Genomic DNA, 18,327 nt, shown 5'->3' on the forward strand with positions numbered 1-18,327 from the left:
CTGAAAGTGTCTAGAAATAATCAGTTAAAATCAAAGTGAAAACCGTAGAAGTGCAGTTGAGAGAAAGAGCTTAAGTTGAACTAAGTCAGACAATTATGGAAAGAGTCTGCAGACCAACCTGCTGAAAGATGGGCTAAAATTAAATGACTCCGAATATGTCATGTGATGCTTTTTTCCACTGAAATAATACAGATATTCCTGTAAATCATCTGCACTTTGTCAGCTCTTCAATAAAAAGATTTCTCAATCACGTTTGAATCATGGAATACTCGTTTGTGGCGTTCAATCTTAAATTCACATTATATATAAAAAGGAATGTTAAAGGAACATCTTTCATAAATTGGAACCATTCCTAATGGGATCAAACAAGATAACTCAATAATAACTCAAAAATATTCATTCATTCATCAATTTATTCAATAGAATTTTATTAGATTAGAAAATGACTCTTGTATGATCCCATTACTATCAGTTTCAAATCATTTTTAATATTGGGTATATTTTTTGAGGGATTTCTAACATCTTTTAGGGTGTTCAGGAGCCGGTTGTATAAACGTCAAAAACCTTGAATAGAAGTTAGGCAAAGAGAAACTGAGAGTCAAACATAATATCTTATCTCAGTCTTAACTCTGAAGTAATAAAAGCCTCACATGACGAGGCCACAAATGTGATGTCTTTCTGAACAAAAGACGCTCTGAGATAGGTGTGCACTTTGTGGAGAATAGCTGTTTTTCTGTGGGAAAAAGAGCAGTCATTGCTGAGACAGCAGCACCTGAGCTAATGCATATTCTGATCATTTTGTTATAATTAAAAGGGAAGTCTGTAACATTTGTGTCGCCAAACAGAATTGGCATTAATGACTGTTTTCATACAGGTTTCCCCAATAAGTGGTCAGGCAAACGGATAGTATGCCTCTAGACTTATGTCTTCGGTTGAGTCAATGTTGTAATATTGTGTTTTTTGGGATGACAAACAGAGAAATTATTTGATTATTTATATTATTTATTATTTGATGGCCCAGAGCCTTAGTGTTTACACTTTTCAAAGGAAAGCAACCTATAAATGGTGTGCTTTTATTTTTATTGAAAATGAATTTCAACTTAGAACAACAACATATTTTGTTTTCTCTGTTCTATTTAAATCTAGAACATGAAGATCTGCAAATTATGGGGGTGGTGTTCCTGGGGACACATGAACTGAAGCCAAATTATTTTGGATATTTCCATGAGAAAGGTTCAGGACACATTGTGCTTTTGACTAGCATATCTGAATTTGTCATTAAAACTGCTCTATGAGCTTCCGAGTTTCTGACTCATTTGCAGCTCTCATAGGCTACTGAACACTTAAACATGCCAACAAACTTGTACACGAGCAGTTGTTAAAGGGGAGTATTGAGAGCATGTTGTCATGCTGACACATTGCATCTGTTCTGAGGGTCTTTTGTGGGTTTCTACTGCTCAAGGAGACAGAGCCAGATTGTTCCAGAATGACTTTACAATGGGTCACATGCCAGATGCTTTACCACCTTTCTTTGACACATGCACGATGCACATCAGCATTGTTTTTGGGAACTGATTTTTCATTCTTGATGGAACAATGGACATTAATATTGTGAATCTGCTCATTTCTGACTCACGTGTCTTGTATATCCACACTCCCTTGTGAAATCTTTATCATGTGCGTTATGTGAATCATTGTGCGTAGTCTCTGATTCACACATGCGTGTACAGTAACTCATAGCAAAGGCTAATGAATAGGGTCGAGTAGGGTAGGGACTCTCAGAGTTATCTCAGCCCATGTGTTGCATACTTCTATGCTCACATCTGTGGCTAAACGTAAATATGTGGTGGGCTCCCAATCTGACTCATTCACTCAAGCAGCTTTAATGTAATGTTACTGATATATGTAGGAGGTTACTGTACATGACTCACATGAACAATTCAAACAATACCACCAATGTAGGTCAATGCGAGTAGTCACAAGAGGAAGCATGCATGCAAATCTGTGGTAAGGAGGCTTTTCTTTTCAACACCGTATGGCACTTTCTATCAATAGGGTTAACAGTTTTTTTCTGCCATGTTCAGTGAAAGGGGGTGCTTAACCATTAGAAAAATGTGGTTTTTATTTTCAATTCGTATTCTGATATACTGTATGTATATATATAATATATATATATATATATATATATTGCTAAAATTGAATGTCTCTCTCTCTCGATATATACTGTATATATATACAGTATATAATGCAAATGTCAATGCTACTTGTGTGTGTGTGTATAATGTTAATATTGTAAATGTCATAGATTTTTCATGTGTGTGTTTATGTGCATACACATAAAAATATACAAATGTATATACATACATGCATACATAAATGTATATATCCTAAACATGAAATATGATACATATTAAGCAATACATATACATGTGTGTGTGTGTGTGTGTGTGTATTATAATTATTCATAACTACTTTTATAATGCATTATACATAAAGGATTTAAGTAAATTGTTGCCTATAAGTATTATAAATTATAAAATTATGATTTAGTTTGGAAAATAAATGTTTTTGGGCCAGTCAAGCAATGTTAAGAAACAAATTACATGCAAAATGTGTGATATCATTTTCTTCTCAAATAAAATGAGTTATTATTCTAATTATTTTTTGAATATCAGTTCGATAAATTACGGTATATCTAAATTATTATAACATTGTTGTATGACCTCAACTGTAGAGTACAGTCAAAAAGTTCACTGCCTCTGAGGTGGAACAAGACAAATCCATGATTTTTATGGGGTGTTGTGGATTGTCGTACTGATGGTTGGTGCATTTAAATATAACTAACTTTGTTCCATACTAGGTTAATTCTCATGTTATAGTTTATCTAACATATCCATTATAATACTGGTTTTGTGGAATGTGCCATATATCTGCGTCATGTCCAATTTAGGAAGACTCTTCTGATAAACACATTGGCAAGTCCTGATTTTGCTGAGTTAGATGTGTTCCTAGGTCAACATATTTGTTGACCCTGGAACAATATTTTAATCCAAAAATTTTATCTTGACCATATCCCTACACCTAAACCTAACCTTAACCATGAGTAATCCTTAAAATCAGTAGAAATGATAGATGAATGACACTGCTGTACAAGCACCAAACACTGATTGTAAGCCTAAACTTCACAAAAACTATAAACTGTTTATTCAAATCTGATTGGTTATTCACAATGTTGTTCCAGGGTCAACAAAGATGTTGATCCAGGAACATGTTGCACTTGGTAAAATCAGGTTCTGCAAACACATTGAGAGATCAGTCAGCTGGAAAAAGTTATCTGAAGGCAGAACAGCTGATTATAAAGCAAAACCGGCACTATAAAGTATCCTCTTGTCAAACCTTTTAAAGGGCATGTCAGCTCGTGTTGTAAAGTGAATTGCAACATGCGCAGAAATGAGTGTCCAATTGTGTAATCAAGATCAGTTTCCAAATATATCTGCACATATGCGCCTCCAATGCAGCTCTTGAGAGCATTACAAACACCAATTTATTTATTTTTTCACTTTATTTTTCTGTTTTTCTTCTGGAAACTTGATTGGTGGTAATTCAACAGTTGATGTGATGTCACATGAATTGTAAATGTAGTTGTCCGACTGACCAGCAGGTGGTGAGGGAAGAACCTACCTCTGAAATGACCTTTTGTGTAAGCAAAAACAAAAAAGAGAAGTACAGTGGTGTGAGACAGATAACATAATGATCCATAATGAATTAACCAACAGGAAAAGTGTGGCATGGAAAGATAAATTGCCCCCAAACTGATACAAGCAGTCAAAACCCTCAAGGAAAGGGGTATAACCTAAAGTAGCTCCTGTCTGTGTGTAAATGTGTTGTGTCTGGATGTGTGGGAGGGAGAAAGTAAAGAGAAGGAGGGCAAAGCAGGAGGGGTGGGTCGGAGGGCTTGTCCTGGCTCTATATAGAGAGGGAAAATCCGAGTGTGACTAAGGGGCCAGACAGGAGGCTGAAGACAGTACTCTGTTCAGTACTTTGACCTGTAGCTGAAACAAACCAGCTCACATTTTGTTCACTGGATATAACCAGAGGAAGGATTTGATTTCACTAAACAAGGTGGGGGATTTTTTTTGTTCCAGCTATTTAAATCCTGTGCAACCTCCTCCCTCCCTATTTTCATGCAAGTGTGTCAAACAGGTGCGTAGTTAAGAGCAGCAGACCGGCAGCACTATTATCCTCTTTACATGTACCAAGAATGGCATTTCATGAAGTAAAAGTAGTTTAAGTTATGAAATTTAAAGCATTATACTTCAGCTGTCATTGAATCTAGAATATTCTACATCAGTCTTCAACCTTTTTCAAGTGATACATTTAAAGCCTGGCCTATTCTTTAGTCTTTTTTATGTTTAGTACCATATTAATGAAATTATATGCTTTATTATCATTATCATTATTTGTGTACAAAGCCGTACACTTGTATAATCTTAGCTGAACTTTGGGTTAGGTTGGATTAATTTAATGTTGTATTTTTAATGCATAATCTGTTTGAAATCAAACATTAATTGGAGATTGCTGCTTTATATTTAGTTATATTTAGTGTTTGTTTAGTAACATGATGAAAGTTATAGTTATTTGTCAGAAAAGTGTACTTCATTAAATCTATCACATAACTGAATGATACCACATTCAGATAAATTACATATGAAATTAATATGAAATATATGATAATACAGAGTTAGTGGATATCTTTAAACTGCAAATGTGTCTTATACAACTATGTAAACTACATGAAGAGTTAAAGAGTTATGTAAATAACTGCAGGAAAATTATGTATGATCTCAAATATCACTCAGGTCATCACTTTCAGTATTACAATACATGTAAATGAGAAGTAGGTGGTGTCTGTGCTATACTTCTTTGACAGCTCAAGAAGCTGTCATAACTGATAAGCATGGAATCTGCTAGAAAGTCTCCTCGGTCTGCTATCTGTCTTTTATTTGATACTGATATGGAAGCTTCTAGACCTGCTCTCAAAGTCCATGAAGTGTCATTCTACAACAACAAAGGTATATGTTACATATCAACCTTAAATGTAGCATTTTTTCAAAGACTTTTATTTAAATTCACTAATATTTGTTAGTGAAATTAAAATATTAAAGGTGAAGTTAAAGTATGAATATCCAGAAGACAAGACCTCCTGTATTTTTAGCCTGTTATGATTGTGGTGTTTGTGTCAGTATGTTGTGTTGAACCACCTGTACACATGGAACTAAGATTGGAGATATGACTATAATGCTGTATTTTCTGTATCAGCTCATTAGTTAAGTTTTGTGTGATCAAAAGCGCTGATGTAAGTCTTGATGAAAACGAGTGCTGTATCATTTGTCAGACAGCAGATTATAAATCAGTGATGTGTGCAGGAGCAGCCGTTTTACTGTCTGCTGCACATCAAGCATCATACGGGATGTTTGTGATGTAAAAGTCAACACGTCTCTACATGCTACACTCCCGTCGAGAGCAAACAGGCGAGCCTTCAAAAGCCAAAATATCCACATTACTGTAGTGACATCATTACTGATATTTACCGGAGTGATCGTCATGACAACAGGGTCAAACGAGCATTTCTTTCACTGCTGAGACACTGCTGCCATATGTTTGCTCTGGTCAACTAAAGGCACAGTCATGCAGAAAACTGCACAGCAATGGACTTTGTTTCCGGGGCTGTTCTTTTGTCTGTATGGGGGACATTGTGCCTGGTGGACTGATTGGGTAATTAATGATGCTATTTCTGTAATTTGCTCGCAGGCCTCTCATCTTTGTCAAGTCTCTTTTCTTTTTAACCCGAGACCACAACAGGCAGCTTGAGTGCAATTATGTGTGATCTTAAGACATTGTTCTCAGGGAAGAGGATCAGGAGCAGTAATTTGATCAATTAAACGAGGAGAAAGAGGAGGAAGGCCACGCCAAACAATGACCTTTAAAAGGCTATTTAATTTTAAAGCCATATGTTATTTCAGAAGACAACAAATATATATCAATCTTAATTAAAAAATATAGAAATCAGTTTAACGTGTAACTTGTATAATGTTACAAAAGATTTATTTTTAAAATAAATGCTGTTCAGTAACTTTCTATTCATTAAATAATCCTGAAAAAAAAAATCATTATTAATAATTGAGCTGCAAATCAGTATTAGAATAATTTCTGAAGTTTCAGGAGACACGGATGACTGTAATGGCTTTGCCACCAAAAGAATGAATTACATTTTAAAATATTTAATAGAAATTTTTTTAATAATAGTTCACAATATTTTTTTAAATATTTTACTGTATTTTTGAAAAAAAATGCTGCCTTGATGAGCTTAAGAGACTTCTCTCAAAGACATTAAAATATCATAATTATTCCAAACTTTTGGCCAGTGATATATAATCTATACACTGCCATTCAAAAGTTTGGGATCAGATAATGTTTTTAATGTTTCTTATGCTCATAAAGTCTTTTTGATTAAAAATACAGAAAAAAACTGTAATTTTATGAAATAGTATTGCAATTTAAAAATAACAGTTTTTTATTTTAATATACTTTAAAATATGATTTATTCCTCTGAAGAAAAGCAGAATTTTCAGCATCATTACTCCAGTCTTCAGTGTCACATGATCCTTCTGAAATCATTCTAATATGCTGATTTATAACCAATGTTGGAAACAGTTGTGCTGCTTAATATTTTATACCTGTGATGCTTTTTTCAGGGTTCTTTGATAAATAAAAAGTTAAAAAGAACAGTGTTTATTCAAAATAGAAATTTTGTTACAATATACACTCTTAAAAATAAAGGTGCTTCACGAGGCCATAGAAGAACCTTTTTGTCTAAATGGTTCCATAAAGAACCTTTAACATCTGAAGAACCCTTCTGTTTCACAAAAGGTTCTTTGTGGCGAAATAAGGTTCTTCAGATTACAAAAAGCTAAGAAAGAGATGGTTCTTTAAAGAACCTTGGACTGAATGGTTATTTGTGGAACCAAAAATGGTTCTTCTATGGCATCGCTTGAAGAACCTTTTGAAGCACCTTTATTTTTAAGAGTGTACACTACTATTCAAAAGTTTGGGGTCAGTAAATGTTTTCTTTCTTTATTTCTTTTAAGAAATTAATACTTTTATTCAGCAAGGATGTGTTAAATGGATAAAAAAGTGATAGTAAAGACATATTGTTAGAAAAGAGTTCTATTTTGAATAAATGCTGTTCTTATTAACTGTTTATTCATCAAAGAATCAAAGAAAAAAGTATCACAGGTTCCAAAAAAGAATAAGCAGCACAACAGTTTCAACACTGATAATAAATCAGCATATTAGAATGATTTCTGAAGAATCATGCGAAACTGAAGATTGGACTAATGACTGCTGAAAATTCAGTTCAATTCAGTACACAGAAATAAATAATATTTCAAAGTGTATTAAAACAGGAAACCAATATTAGAAATTGCAATAATATTTTACAATATTACTGTTTTTTCTGTATTTTTGATCATATAAATACAGCCTTGATGAGCACAAGAGACTCCATTAAAAAACATGTCAAACTTTTGAACGGCTGTGTACATATGCAATCTAAAAATAATGATTAATATTTAACATATATAATGCTTGTGAGGTCCATTTTGTGTATAAATCTACATGAAAATGTGTTATTTTGTTATCAAAGATGGACAGCCTTTATAAGACAGCCTTACCCTGTTTGTGCGCCTGTCTTGGTTTTGACTGCAGGAAGTAGCTGTTTCCATAACAATGATAAGTTTTGGCTCCATTAGTTTGATACTGACATTATTTCCACCATGTCAGCTACTGTGTCCTTTCTTGGAATATGAAGATAAACAGGTCCATTTTCCTATTTTAAAGGGACATTCATCTTATCTTGACATTTTAATACAAACACAATTTTTAAGTAAACAAGAAATAAAAAAAATATTATTTACCATTGGGTTTTATAGTTTAAATTCTCCAAAATGATTCCAAGAAAACCAGGTAACTAAAAGCATTAGCAGCATGAATGCAAAACATTAATTATCCTTTCACAATAATTAAGCAATTACATACCGCTTTGGAGCATATTGAATCAAATATGAAGCACATTTCTTCAATTCTGTTTAAATGTAAACACTCCACATGGATTATGTAATATTTTGGTTAGTTTATGGATTTAAGTTTTCACAGACATTTTTTCTGTATTGCTCAGTATGTGATCCATGATGGTGCCAAGTATGTTGACGTGATAACTACTGCGAATATCTGTTTGCTCATAGCTCAAATATTATAAATGAGACAAAATGTCTCGAGAGAGATCAAATATAGACATTGCAGTCAGTGGGCAAAGGCCATTCATTTTGACCTTTGTGCTTTCTCTTAAAAGGAAGAGCCTAGTGTAAGACAATATTTAAATAGATGTAGTAACTGCTGTGAGTCTTTTCTGGAAGTTTAGTAAGTACATAAAAGTGGTGGACGTCTACAGTAACTTGAGGCCTGAGTCATATGACCCCACCTTTTCTATTAGACACACCTTAATGTATGGATAGTCCCACAGAAACCCAAGCACACAGATAATAGTAGTTTCAATCATGGACAAAAGTCAAGAGAAAACTGTGCTTACAGTTTCTCCTCAGAATGATCATTCTAACCTCGTTGAATACTGCTGTGCTGTTATTGTGTTTGCAGGATGAGTGCATTATTAAAATAAGAACAAGTGGAACATCTGTTTATCAGTGATGTTTATATTGCAGATTTTTGGCTCATAGCCTCGAGCTCAGCCTGCTTCAGGAAAGTGCAAAACAAACCATCGGCCTTAGGAATTGCATTGCTCTGCCTAACACCTCTGTTTCTGTTTTCACTCAAATGTTAAAATGTTATTACTGCTGGAATCATATTTGGAGCATAATTTTGTTTTGGTGCATTAGATTCAGTTCTGATTTGAAAGTTGACCCTAATGGCTGATGTTTTGCTATATTGATTTCTTTATGACAGATAAGCAATGTTGAAGCTCTTGATGCTGGCTGCCATCACAGCGCTCCTCCTGCTGGTGGAAGGGGGAATGTCGGCGAGGACTCAGTCCCGCACTAAGAGAGAACTGGCCAGCCCGTTGCACCTCAGGGGGATCCGGGACCCCTATGGCTCCTACTGCCAGAGGAGAGGAGGCTGCTGCCCCGGCCGAAATGACCAGTGCACTGTGCCATACCTGGACACCATCTGTTACTGTGACCTGTTCTGCAACCGCACCGTGTCCGACTGTTGTCCTGACTTTTGGAGCCACTGCCTGGGAACAACTCCTCCATATCCTCCCAGTAAGTTGAATGACAAAGTGAATTCTGAAGACTGCTGAGTCTGAGAGTGCTGGTCACTCTTTTCCATGTATTTGTCTGCACAGTGAATAGGGACTTAGACGTTCAAACTTCAAAAAGGATCCACAAAAGCACTGTAAATTTAATATAAAAATTATCCATATGACTAGGGCATATTATATTATAAGTCTTCTAGCCAAACAACAGCTTCATATTATTAACAGATCAAAGTTGAAGTCATTATTCACTGATAATCTAATCCCTGGATTGACCTGAAATATATTCTTTTTAATGCTATTTCAGTATAAGAAACAGCATTTATGGGGCAGTTTATGTCAGATGCTAAAGGTATAGTTCACCCAAAAATACTTTCTTATGTTGAACATAAAAGAAGATATTTTGAAGAACGCTGGTAATCAAAGAGTTGATGGTCCCCATTGACCCTACTATGGAAGTCAATTGGGACCAACAACTGTTTGGTTCTTCAGAATTCTTCAAAATGTCTTCTCTTGTGTATAACATAAGAAAGAAACTTTCACAGGTTTGGAATGACATGAAGTCGAGTAAATGATGGCACAATTTTCATTTTTGGGTGAACTATTCCTTTAATACCTATTTTAAATATGCTAATTTTGAGTTTGGCCAGCAGTTTGTGAGATTTAAGTATTTTCCCTCTCAAACAGATAGGAGTTGGTCTTGCATGCCCAAAATAGCTGCTAGCATTGCAAATATGGCTGAAAATAGGGAACTTGAGAACCAGATCAATATAATTTGTGAGCAAAATATTCAGAATACTTTTGTGAATCAATTGATAAATCAATTGTTTGAAAAGATTTGACCTTAAAATAAAAAAATCTTTCTCAAATCAGACTTTGCTAGTCCTCTCATGAGCATATCTAGGGCTTATATCAATATTTTGATGCGACAACAATATAATTATCAGTATAATAGAACTATTGTATGACTTCAGAAGACTTATATGGACTACTTTTATGATAATTTTTTAGTGCTTTTTTGTCAATTTGGATCCTCAGATGGCAGAGGTTCATGTTTAATCCTGTTTTAGCTTCCTTCATGACAAGAAACATTCAATCTTGTTCTCATATTGAAAAGATCTATAGTTTGGGATTAGTCATTTTTAATCAAGATGGGAAGCCAATCATTGGTATGCTTAGGGAACCATTTTGGCCCACAGCCAATGTTTGAAGTCTACACCGTTAAGAAAAGGTTAGTTATTTTCTAGACACATAATGGAAAACCAAGTCCAAATTCTTCCCTGTTAATGTTTTCCTGCCATTCTTGCTTCATGGACCTCACTGTGGTTGTGTAGTACCACTGAGGTGTAAAATGTTCAGTCGTGGACCTAATAATGGGCAGAGAACAGTGGCATTCTCATGACAAGAGCAGAACAGGGCAGCGGAAGGCAGGGAGCAATGAATGGAGGTCAGCTGAAAGAATGCCTGTAATGCACGAGGAGGAAAGGGGGTGGAAAGGGTGACTGCGGACAGGGAGGGATCACAACAGGTATGTGCACAATGTGTGTTTGCTAAAGGAGGGACAATCATGTCTGTAGGGCAGGTATGACTTCACGGATCACAGCTCAGCATTGCTCAGATGGAGAGTGTTGCTAAATCTCAGTAAATGTTTTCAATGGAAAGCCGCTTTCATTTACAGTAAAAATAACATCTGATAGTTCATGCTTCCTACTCTTTTAGGATTTTGGGCAATTGCAGCTTAGCTTTTTGATGTTTAAACTTGAAACTTGCCTATAAAAAGTAATTTAGTTTAATAAAAAGATAAACTATATAAATTCTAGTAAAATTGGAATACTTAAACAAAAAAATGTAACATGCCACAAACACAGATGCAAATTCTTCCATAGTGTCTTTCCCGAACTTTTTCTGAATGTAAAAGACAGCAAACAGGAGAAAATGTCACGTCACACTTTTGAGAGTCCTTCAAAAAAACGGTCCACTGTTAAAACATCTGCTACAATATATTATATGAATCTTTAATTGTATGTCACTTGAAAACAAATTATTAATTAAATAAATAAAAAATATATTGTGACTACAAATTAAGAGTTTGTTCCCATGATTTATTAAATTAGGGTGGTGTTTTAATAATTTGTTCACTAATTTTAATTTAATTGTGGCCACATATGAAACACTGCATGTGAGAGAAAAGAAACTAGATATCATGGCCACAAATTAAGAATATATTTTAATTTGTCATTCATGGAGAAAAACCCATTTTGGGCCCAGATGGTGTCGTTACAACATCTACCAGCAGCGGCCAACTGAATCATGCTAACCAGCCAAACAGTGAGCCCTGTTTCCAAACGAGTTTTAAACATTCCTCTCCTCTCATTTTCCAGCATTCGGTTGAGCCAGTGTTGTTATGTAATTCTATTCGGTGCCACTAATGGTGCAGACATTATTCACTTTGATTTTTATTGACATGATTTTATGTATGTGTCTGTTATAGTGTCTTACATAGACATCCTACATATGCATCCACTCCTTTTTAGTTTATTCTTACTGTAGTTTGTATTATATTAGGAGGAGAGGAAAGATGGCCTGCCCATTTCCAGCAAGGCAATGTGGCAATCTCTGATTAAGCTCGTCAAGGCATGACGATAGCAGAGTCTCTGGGAAAGCAATGGAAAGCCAAGAAAACATTCCACTGCGGGCACCACAGACTACATCAGACAAACTGTTAATCCAAGTGTTAAGTATGTGTGTGTGGTTCTTCCTCAAATCTCCTGCAGACTGATTCATAATTGTTGTTTGTTGATTTCAGGTTCTTGTGAAAGGAACGGCCACAGGTTTCACTCAGGAGCAACATACAAAGAGAACTGTAATTTATGGTGAGTGTGAAATCTAGTCAAAGCTATATACAAATCCTCCTTCGTTCCATTTCCATAGCACTGACAACACGGCCTTTTCAAGGGCACTGTGAAACTCTCAATCCAAGTCCATTGTTTGGCTACATCAACACTCATGTTGGCAGGATTTATCCGCAGACCGAGAGAGTCTTGACTGGGCTGCTTCAGTGGGCAGGACAGTGGGACCCCTCGGGTCCTGAAAAGATTACACACAATCCTGAGTTCCCATACATATGCTTTACCTTCAGCGCCCTTGTGATCCTGACAATGTGAGAAGTACAAACACATTGCAGGATAATGTAGAGCACATATACATCCATAATATTTACCGCATGTCTCTCTCCCTTTACACAAAACCCCTTGCTAATAGGATTAGCTCTCCTCATAGAATCTAATCCGTCGCACCAGCCATGGTCGAAGCACATTCCCTTTCACTGTTTGAGGAGTCAGTGGACACATAAACCTCCTTAGTTAATAACCACCACATGGGAATATATCATTTTGTATGCTGAAATTGAATATACGGTGATATATAGAATTTAAATCTATAACTGCTTTGGCTGTAAAATTACCCTTCTGTTTGTTGGTGATGGATTGTTGTATTTTTGTTTTGCATGAAGAGGTAGTTATTTGCACTAGCTGACTGAGCTATTCATGTGCGCTACATGACCTCCAACTGAGATTTACTGTGAAAATTGTGGGTAATTGGTGAAATTACATCTCTCCAGTAAATTAAATTAAATTAAATTAAATTTGAAGGTATATTGTGACTTAAAGTCGCAATAATAATACAAATTAAGTTACAATTTTAAGAAATACAGTATAAAAATGCTGGGTTAAATACAACCCAGCGCTGGGTAAAATATGGACAAACCCAGCGATTGGGTTGTTTTCAAAAGTGAAGTGAAGTGAAGTGACATGTGGCCAAGTATGGTGACCCATACTAGGAATTAGTGCTCTGCATTTAACCCATCCTAAGTGCACACACACAGCAGTGAACACACACCCCATGAACACACCCGGAGCAGTGGGCAGCCATTTATGCTGCGGCGCCCCGGGAGCAGTTGGTGGTTCGGTGCCTTGCTCAAGGGCACCTCAGTCGTGGTATTGAAGGTGGAAGAGAGCGCTGTACATTCACTCCCCCCACCTACAATTCCTGCCGGACCGGAGACTCGAACTTGCAACCTTTGGGTTACAAGTCAGACTCTCTAACCATTAGGCCACGACTTCCCCAGTTTTGACCCAACGGTTGGGTTACTGCCCAAACTGTTGGTTGAAAACAACCCAATCGCTGGGTTTGTCCAAATTTTACCCAGCGCTGGGTTGTGTTTAACCCAGCATTTTGTAGAGTGTGATTATGAGATTTTATTTTCCATTTTTTGTTTGCTTACATGCTGTCTTGTCATCCAATTTGGATGGTATAATGTTTGTTGTTCTAAATGCATCTGATAGTGCTTTTTCACTGTATTTTGCCTTGTGAGAAACTAGTGATGGTTAGACAAAACAGAAAAGCAGGAATGCCTTACCCCAATTCCACAGGTTTTTCACACAGCAGTGATATGGGTATTGTCTCTGGGAATACAGTGTGGTGTCATCTCCAGTGTTGTTTGTTTTTGGTGTAATGTGTGCACATGGTGACATATTGCAAATGTTTATGACAGGGTGAAATTTACTTGTTTTTGAACACATTAAGACCTAAATATGAGAGCCGTCAATACTTACAATGCCCTAGTGCTGGTTTTGAGAGTCTTGTGAGGAGAAAAGCTATTCTACAAGCTAGTACAAATGATCAGGATGATAAAACATAATCTCTGTGAATTTAGATATATTTGACTTGAAAACTTAATCTTGAGTTGAAGGCATTTTAATCATATTTTTCCTATTAGCTGCCTTATCGTGTAAATGTAGTCAAGAATGCTCATGTTGTATGTTCTGTCTGCAGATGTTTTTGTTTATATGTCTGACTCAGTCTGTTGTTGATGTGATATGATTTTATCTGTTAGTTAGGCGTGATGGTGCTTTCTGTGATCACACTAACCACAAGATTGGCACCTCCTGGCACTGCCCTGTTATCTCCCCTATCTTCAGTTCTCGTTTTATCATTATCTTTTTTTACGTTCTTCTGTATGTAGTGATCTGCTTCCTGTGGTGGCAGAGATTGATGAAATACTGGCTGCTGTCCCAGTGGAGTTGTTGTTCCCTCTGGTTCACATTCACCTCTGTAATCCTGAGATTTCCTGAGTTCAAGCCTCACTGGACTGGGCCGTATGTTTGGCATGTAGCAGCCACAGACCCACTGCCTCCTGCAGGATCTGATCCTCAGTCAGTGATGTGATGAGCGCTACTGGTGTCTCAGTATAACTGTATCTTTCTTACTCTTTCTCTTTTACATACACCTGGCTATAATGTCAGAAATGATTGCAATCTTTGTGCTAGAGTTATGAGAAGAATGTCAAATCTTCATAATTTGTCAGTTATCCAAATCTTATCCAATTTTACTGGAAAACAAAACACAATACAGATAAAGAAAATGCCATTTTGCAGACAGTTTTATCAATCTAAATCTATTTTGGCCATTGCATTTCTATAGTCCCTATCACAGAGTCTAGCCTATATGAATCCCTGCCGGAGCCCATGCATTCAACCCGCTGTCATCTTTTTGAGATTACTGTGAAATGTAAGGCATGTTACAGAGGCATGTCAAAGGCTTGTATCAGGATGCTGTTTTGAGCATTACAGTGAAGCGTGACAGAGTGAGAAACTCAGCTTCCTGCTGACAACAGGTCACTTGACACCTTTGCACTCTAAAGGCCTTTTTGTAACTTTCAACCAGCAAGTGTGTGCTGGTGTGTGAATTTATGTCTCAATCTGAACTACTGTGTGAAGGTTGAACACTAGGACTTTGAATGTGTGTCGCCTGACAGAAAGAAGTGGTCACAAGATCTGCAATGTGCAACTAGATTTTTACAGAGAAAAATGTGAGTGCAAAACCCATAGCTACGTTGGTTGCCAGCATACTGGTCCAAATAAAAAACAACAGCACACAAAATAATAGCCAACCTCTCCTTGCCGTGCGATTTGAGGCACCATTCATGTGCGTAGTACAAATGGGCTGGACAGGTTACATGCTGAAGTTTAATTCTTCTCTTCGTGACTCATCCCGCTGCTCTCTAGTAATGTCTCAGCAGCAGTGCACCTCTGCTCTTCCTCTTTTAATCCACGTTCTTCTCAAACGTCAGGCCTGAACCTCCTCCCTAAGCACAGACTGACTAAAAATGGATATTTCTTCAAGAGCTGTAGCCTTAAAAGGCTCATAGGCCTCTCTCTCTTTCAGTTTCTCTCTCTTGCTTGTTTTGTGTCTCAAATGTAGAATATGTCTGAAATGCTTCATTGTTTCTCTCTATGGTTTGGTCTGACGTCTGTCTACATTTTCTTTCTCTGTTTTAAAACGCATATAAACACACTGTTGTTTATTATTCTAAAAGTTCATCTACCATTTACGTCAGTCCTCAGAAACTGCACTGTTAATGAAAGAACAATGAGGGGTTTTAAAGTCACTTTTCTTTCCACAAATACAGTCCCATGACTTACCTAACATAAAATTAACCATGATTAAATGTTTTAAATCATTTTAAAGGCACAAAAATGTTTATTTCCCACACTTAAAATGGTAACCCTTGACTGTAATTAACTGATAAACTCACACCTGCATTTTGCTATAATCTTTCACATTAAAGGCACAATATGTAATTTTCGCCGCTGGAGGGCGCGTATTCAAAATAAACAAAGAGACAAAGGCGTAGTTTGATGACGCCGTGACTTAGTGTGGAATCATGGGAGTTGGCTTCATCTCCACAGCCGATGCGATCCGACGGGACTCGGGCAGAAATCATGTTCATGGATGAGCTAATGATTTATTAACGTAGTAGAATGAAGCAGACTGAGGCTGAAAGCCGTCGAAGCGAAACGAGGCCGCTGCACTCTTAAAAATAAAGGTGCTTCATGAGGCCATAGAATAACCTTTTTGTCTAAATGGTTCCATAAAGAACCTTTAACATCTGAAGAACCTTTCTGTTTCACAAAAGGTTCTTTGTGGCGAAATAAGGTTCTTCAGATTACAAAAAAGCAAGAAAGAGATGGTTCTTTAAAGAACCTTTGACTGAATGGTTCTTTGTTGAACCAAAAATGGTTCTTCTATGGCATCGCTTGAAGAACCTTTTGAAGCACCTTTATTTTTAAGAGTGTGGACAAGCGTGACACAGGAGCCAAAAGCAGCGGAGCTTTTAATATGCCACAGTCGACTGCTTCTGCTCCTTCCGGTCGTGCGTATGTGGGGGGAAAAAGCAGCGCTGTTTTATCATACTAGATACATTTGAACGTTCTGTTATAATGCTACTCTGTGCGGTCGTCACCGGTCTATTAAAACACACAACATATTAAAGTGTCTTTGGTGTTTCCATGTTTTCTACAAAACAAAACCGGAAATCAAGGGGTTATGACGTCATTGGCAAGCGACACAATGACACTATGGACACGGTCTGTGTCACTAGTTAAAATTGCTTATTTCTCTGGATTTAAACACTCTTCGAAACATTTGGGATAATGTAAGTACACAAGTCAGCAAAATATGTAACACTGTTCTAGTGGTTTTTGGATGTTTTAATAAAACAATCTTACATATTGTACCTTTAAGTGCACACATCAGGGTTTTGAACAGTTTTAACCCCTTAACTGTCACCGTCCCGTATACGGGACACCTAAGTTTACTTCAATATATTACAATTAAATCCTAATCTAATCATGGAAGCGACTGTCGCCATCTGGGCAGCTCGTCACTCCCGGATAATCGAAGATGGGCAAAGAGGCGGGGAGCTGGTTGTTGAAACCTAGCTCGATGGTGGTTACAGCAGCGGCAATCCACCTGTCACTCAAGTGGCCACACCCTTAATTATGCAGAACTTTAAGGCTTAACATAATTTAAAAGGATGAGTTATAAAAAAAATTCACCCCCCTCACAGTTGTCATGAAGGGCAAAATTAGCTATATAGACCAAAATCATTTTTTGAACCAGGCTGTAAACGTTTTTTTCTGCTGTAAAGTTAGGCATTTTAACATGTGGAGTCTATGGGATTGACTCCCTTTTGCAGCCAACCTCTAGCGGCCAGTTGTTGAATTACAGTTCAAGTCACTTCCTTGTTGGCTTTACAAGAGAGAACGGGAGGTTGCCGCTTGGTGTGAACACACGGTTATTCGCTTACTTTTTCCCTATCACGTGTTTTAGTAATCATCATAAATTGAATATCATTTGAAAGCTTAAAACCTCCAAATTCATCCTGTGAAAAACATTTTGAAATCAGACACTGCGTTACCATGGAAATTGTACTTTAAAATCTTTTAGCGGGCTCCTCCCCCTTAGTGGGAGGTGCCATATTCCAAACGTATTACGGTCTTTTAGAATCAAAACTTGTCATAATCTTGACAAAATACATATAGTTGGAAAGGTCTGAGTCTCAAGATTCCATATTTGGTGGTATTTTGTCATAGACATAATATTGAGAGAGCAATTAATACATTTGTGACAGAAAAATGCATCAAAAAAATTCAGTGGAGTTTGGATGGCACCCGGTGGCTGTTTGTGGTATAACGCCTAAACAAAATTGCATAGGAACCTCAATTTTTTTTTTATCAACTTCAAATTTCGAACACAACTTATTTAGACATATGGCTTTAATTTTATAGCAATTTTGGATTAAACATATTTTATAAAATATTTATTTTATTCCGTTTACAGTACATTTTCTTTACAGTAAATTTAAACTTCTATAATTTATCAACTTCAAATTTCGAACACAACTTATTTAGACATATGGCTTTAATTTTATAGCAATTTTGGATTAAACATATTTTATAAAATATTTATTTTATTCCGTTTACAGTACATTTTCTTTACAGTAAATTTAAACTTCTATAACTTTTTTATGCTTTCATTTTTTTTAAATGATTTCACTTCTGCAATAATCTGCAGATTGTGTTGTTTAAAAAGAGACCAACCTTAGGTCTGTATTCAAAAGCGTTTATGAATTATAACAATTTAAGTTTGAACTGGGC

The 18,327-nt window shown here is 36.4% G+C and overlaps 1 protein-coding gene and 1 long non-coding RNA gene across 4 annotated transcripts in view; one reads left to right on the forward strand and one right to left on the reverse strand.

Annotated features, from left to right (window-relative positions):
• The first annotated feature begins 4,004 nt into the window (after positions 1 to 4,004).
• The window catches only part of tinagl1 (tubulointerstitial nephritis antigen-like 1), a 26,186-nt gene continuing 11,863 nt past the window's right edge, over positions 4,005 to 18,327 (forward strand). Inside the window, exons 1-3 of one of the 3 annotated variants that reach the window (XM_016283289.1) lie at positions 4,005 to 4,122; positions 9,019 to 9,335; positions 12,135 to 12,201. In XM_016283289.1, coding sequence (XP_016138775.1) covers positions 9,026 to 9,335; positions 12,135 to 12,201 — 377 coding nt within the window. In that variant the 5' untranslated portion in view covers positions 4,005 to 4,122; positions 9,019 to 9,025. Of the gene's footprint in view, positions 4,123 to 4,954; positions 5,073 to 9,018; positions 9,336 to 11,949; positions 12,020 to 12,134; positions 12,202 to 18,327 lie in introns of those variants that run through there. The other 2 variants (XM_016283290.1, XM_016283291.1) reach the window with 2 other exon arrangements.
• LOC107593538 (uncharacterized) overlaps positions 7,395 to 18,327 on the reverse strand; it is a 14,894-nt gene continuing 3,961 nt past the window's right edge. The window contains exons 2-3 of the long non-coding RNA XR_001610096.1: positions 11,095 to 11,098; positions 7,395 to 7,404 (exon numbers count right to left, since the gene is read on the reverse strand). This is a non-coding gene — a long non-coding RNA (uncharacterized lncRNA). The remainder of the gene's footprint in view (positions 7,405 to 11,094; positions 11,099 to 18,327) is intronic.

The sequence above is a fragment of the Sinocyclocheilus grahami genome, unplaced genomic scaffold (assembly GCF_001515645.1).
Source record: "Sinocyclocheilus grahami isolate Dianchi unplaced genomic scaffold, SAMN03320097.WGS_v1.1 scaffold173.1, whole genome shotgun sequence".
Lineage (NCBI taxonomy): Eukaryota > Metazoa > Chordata > Actinopteri > Cypriniformes > Cyprinidae > Sinocyclocheilus > Sinocyclocheilus grahami.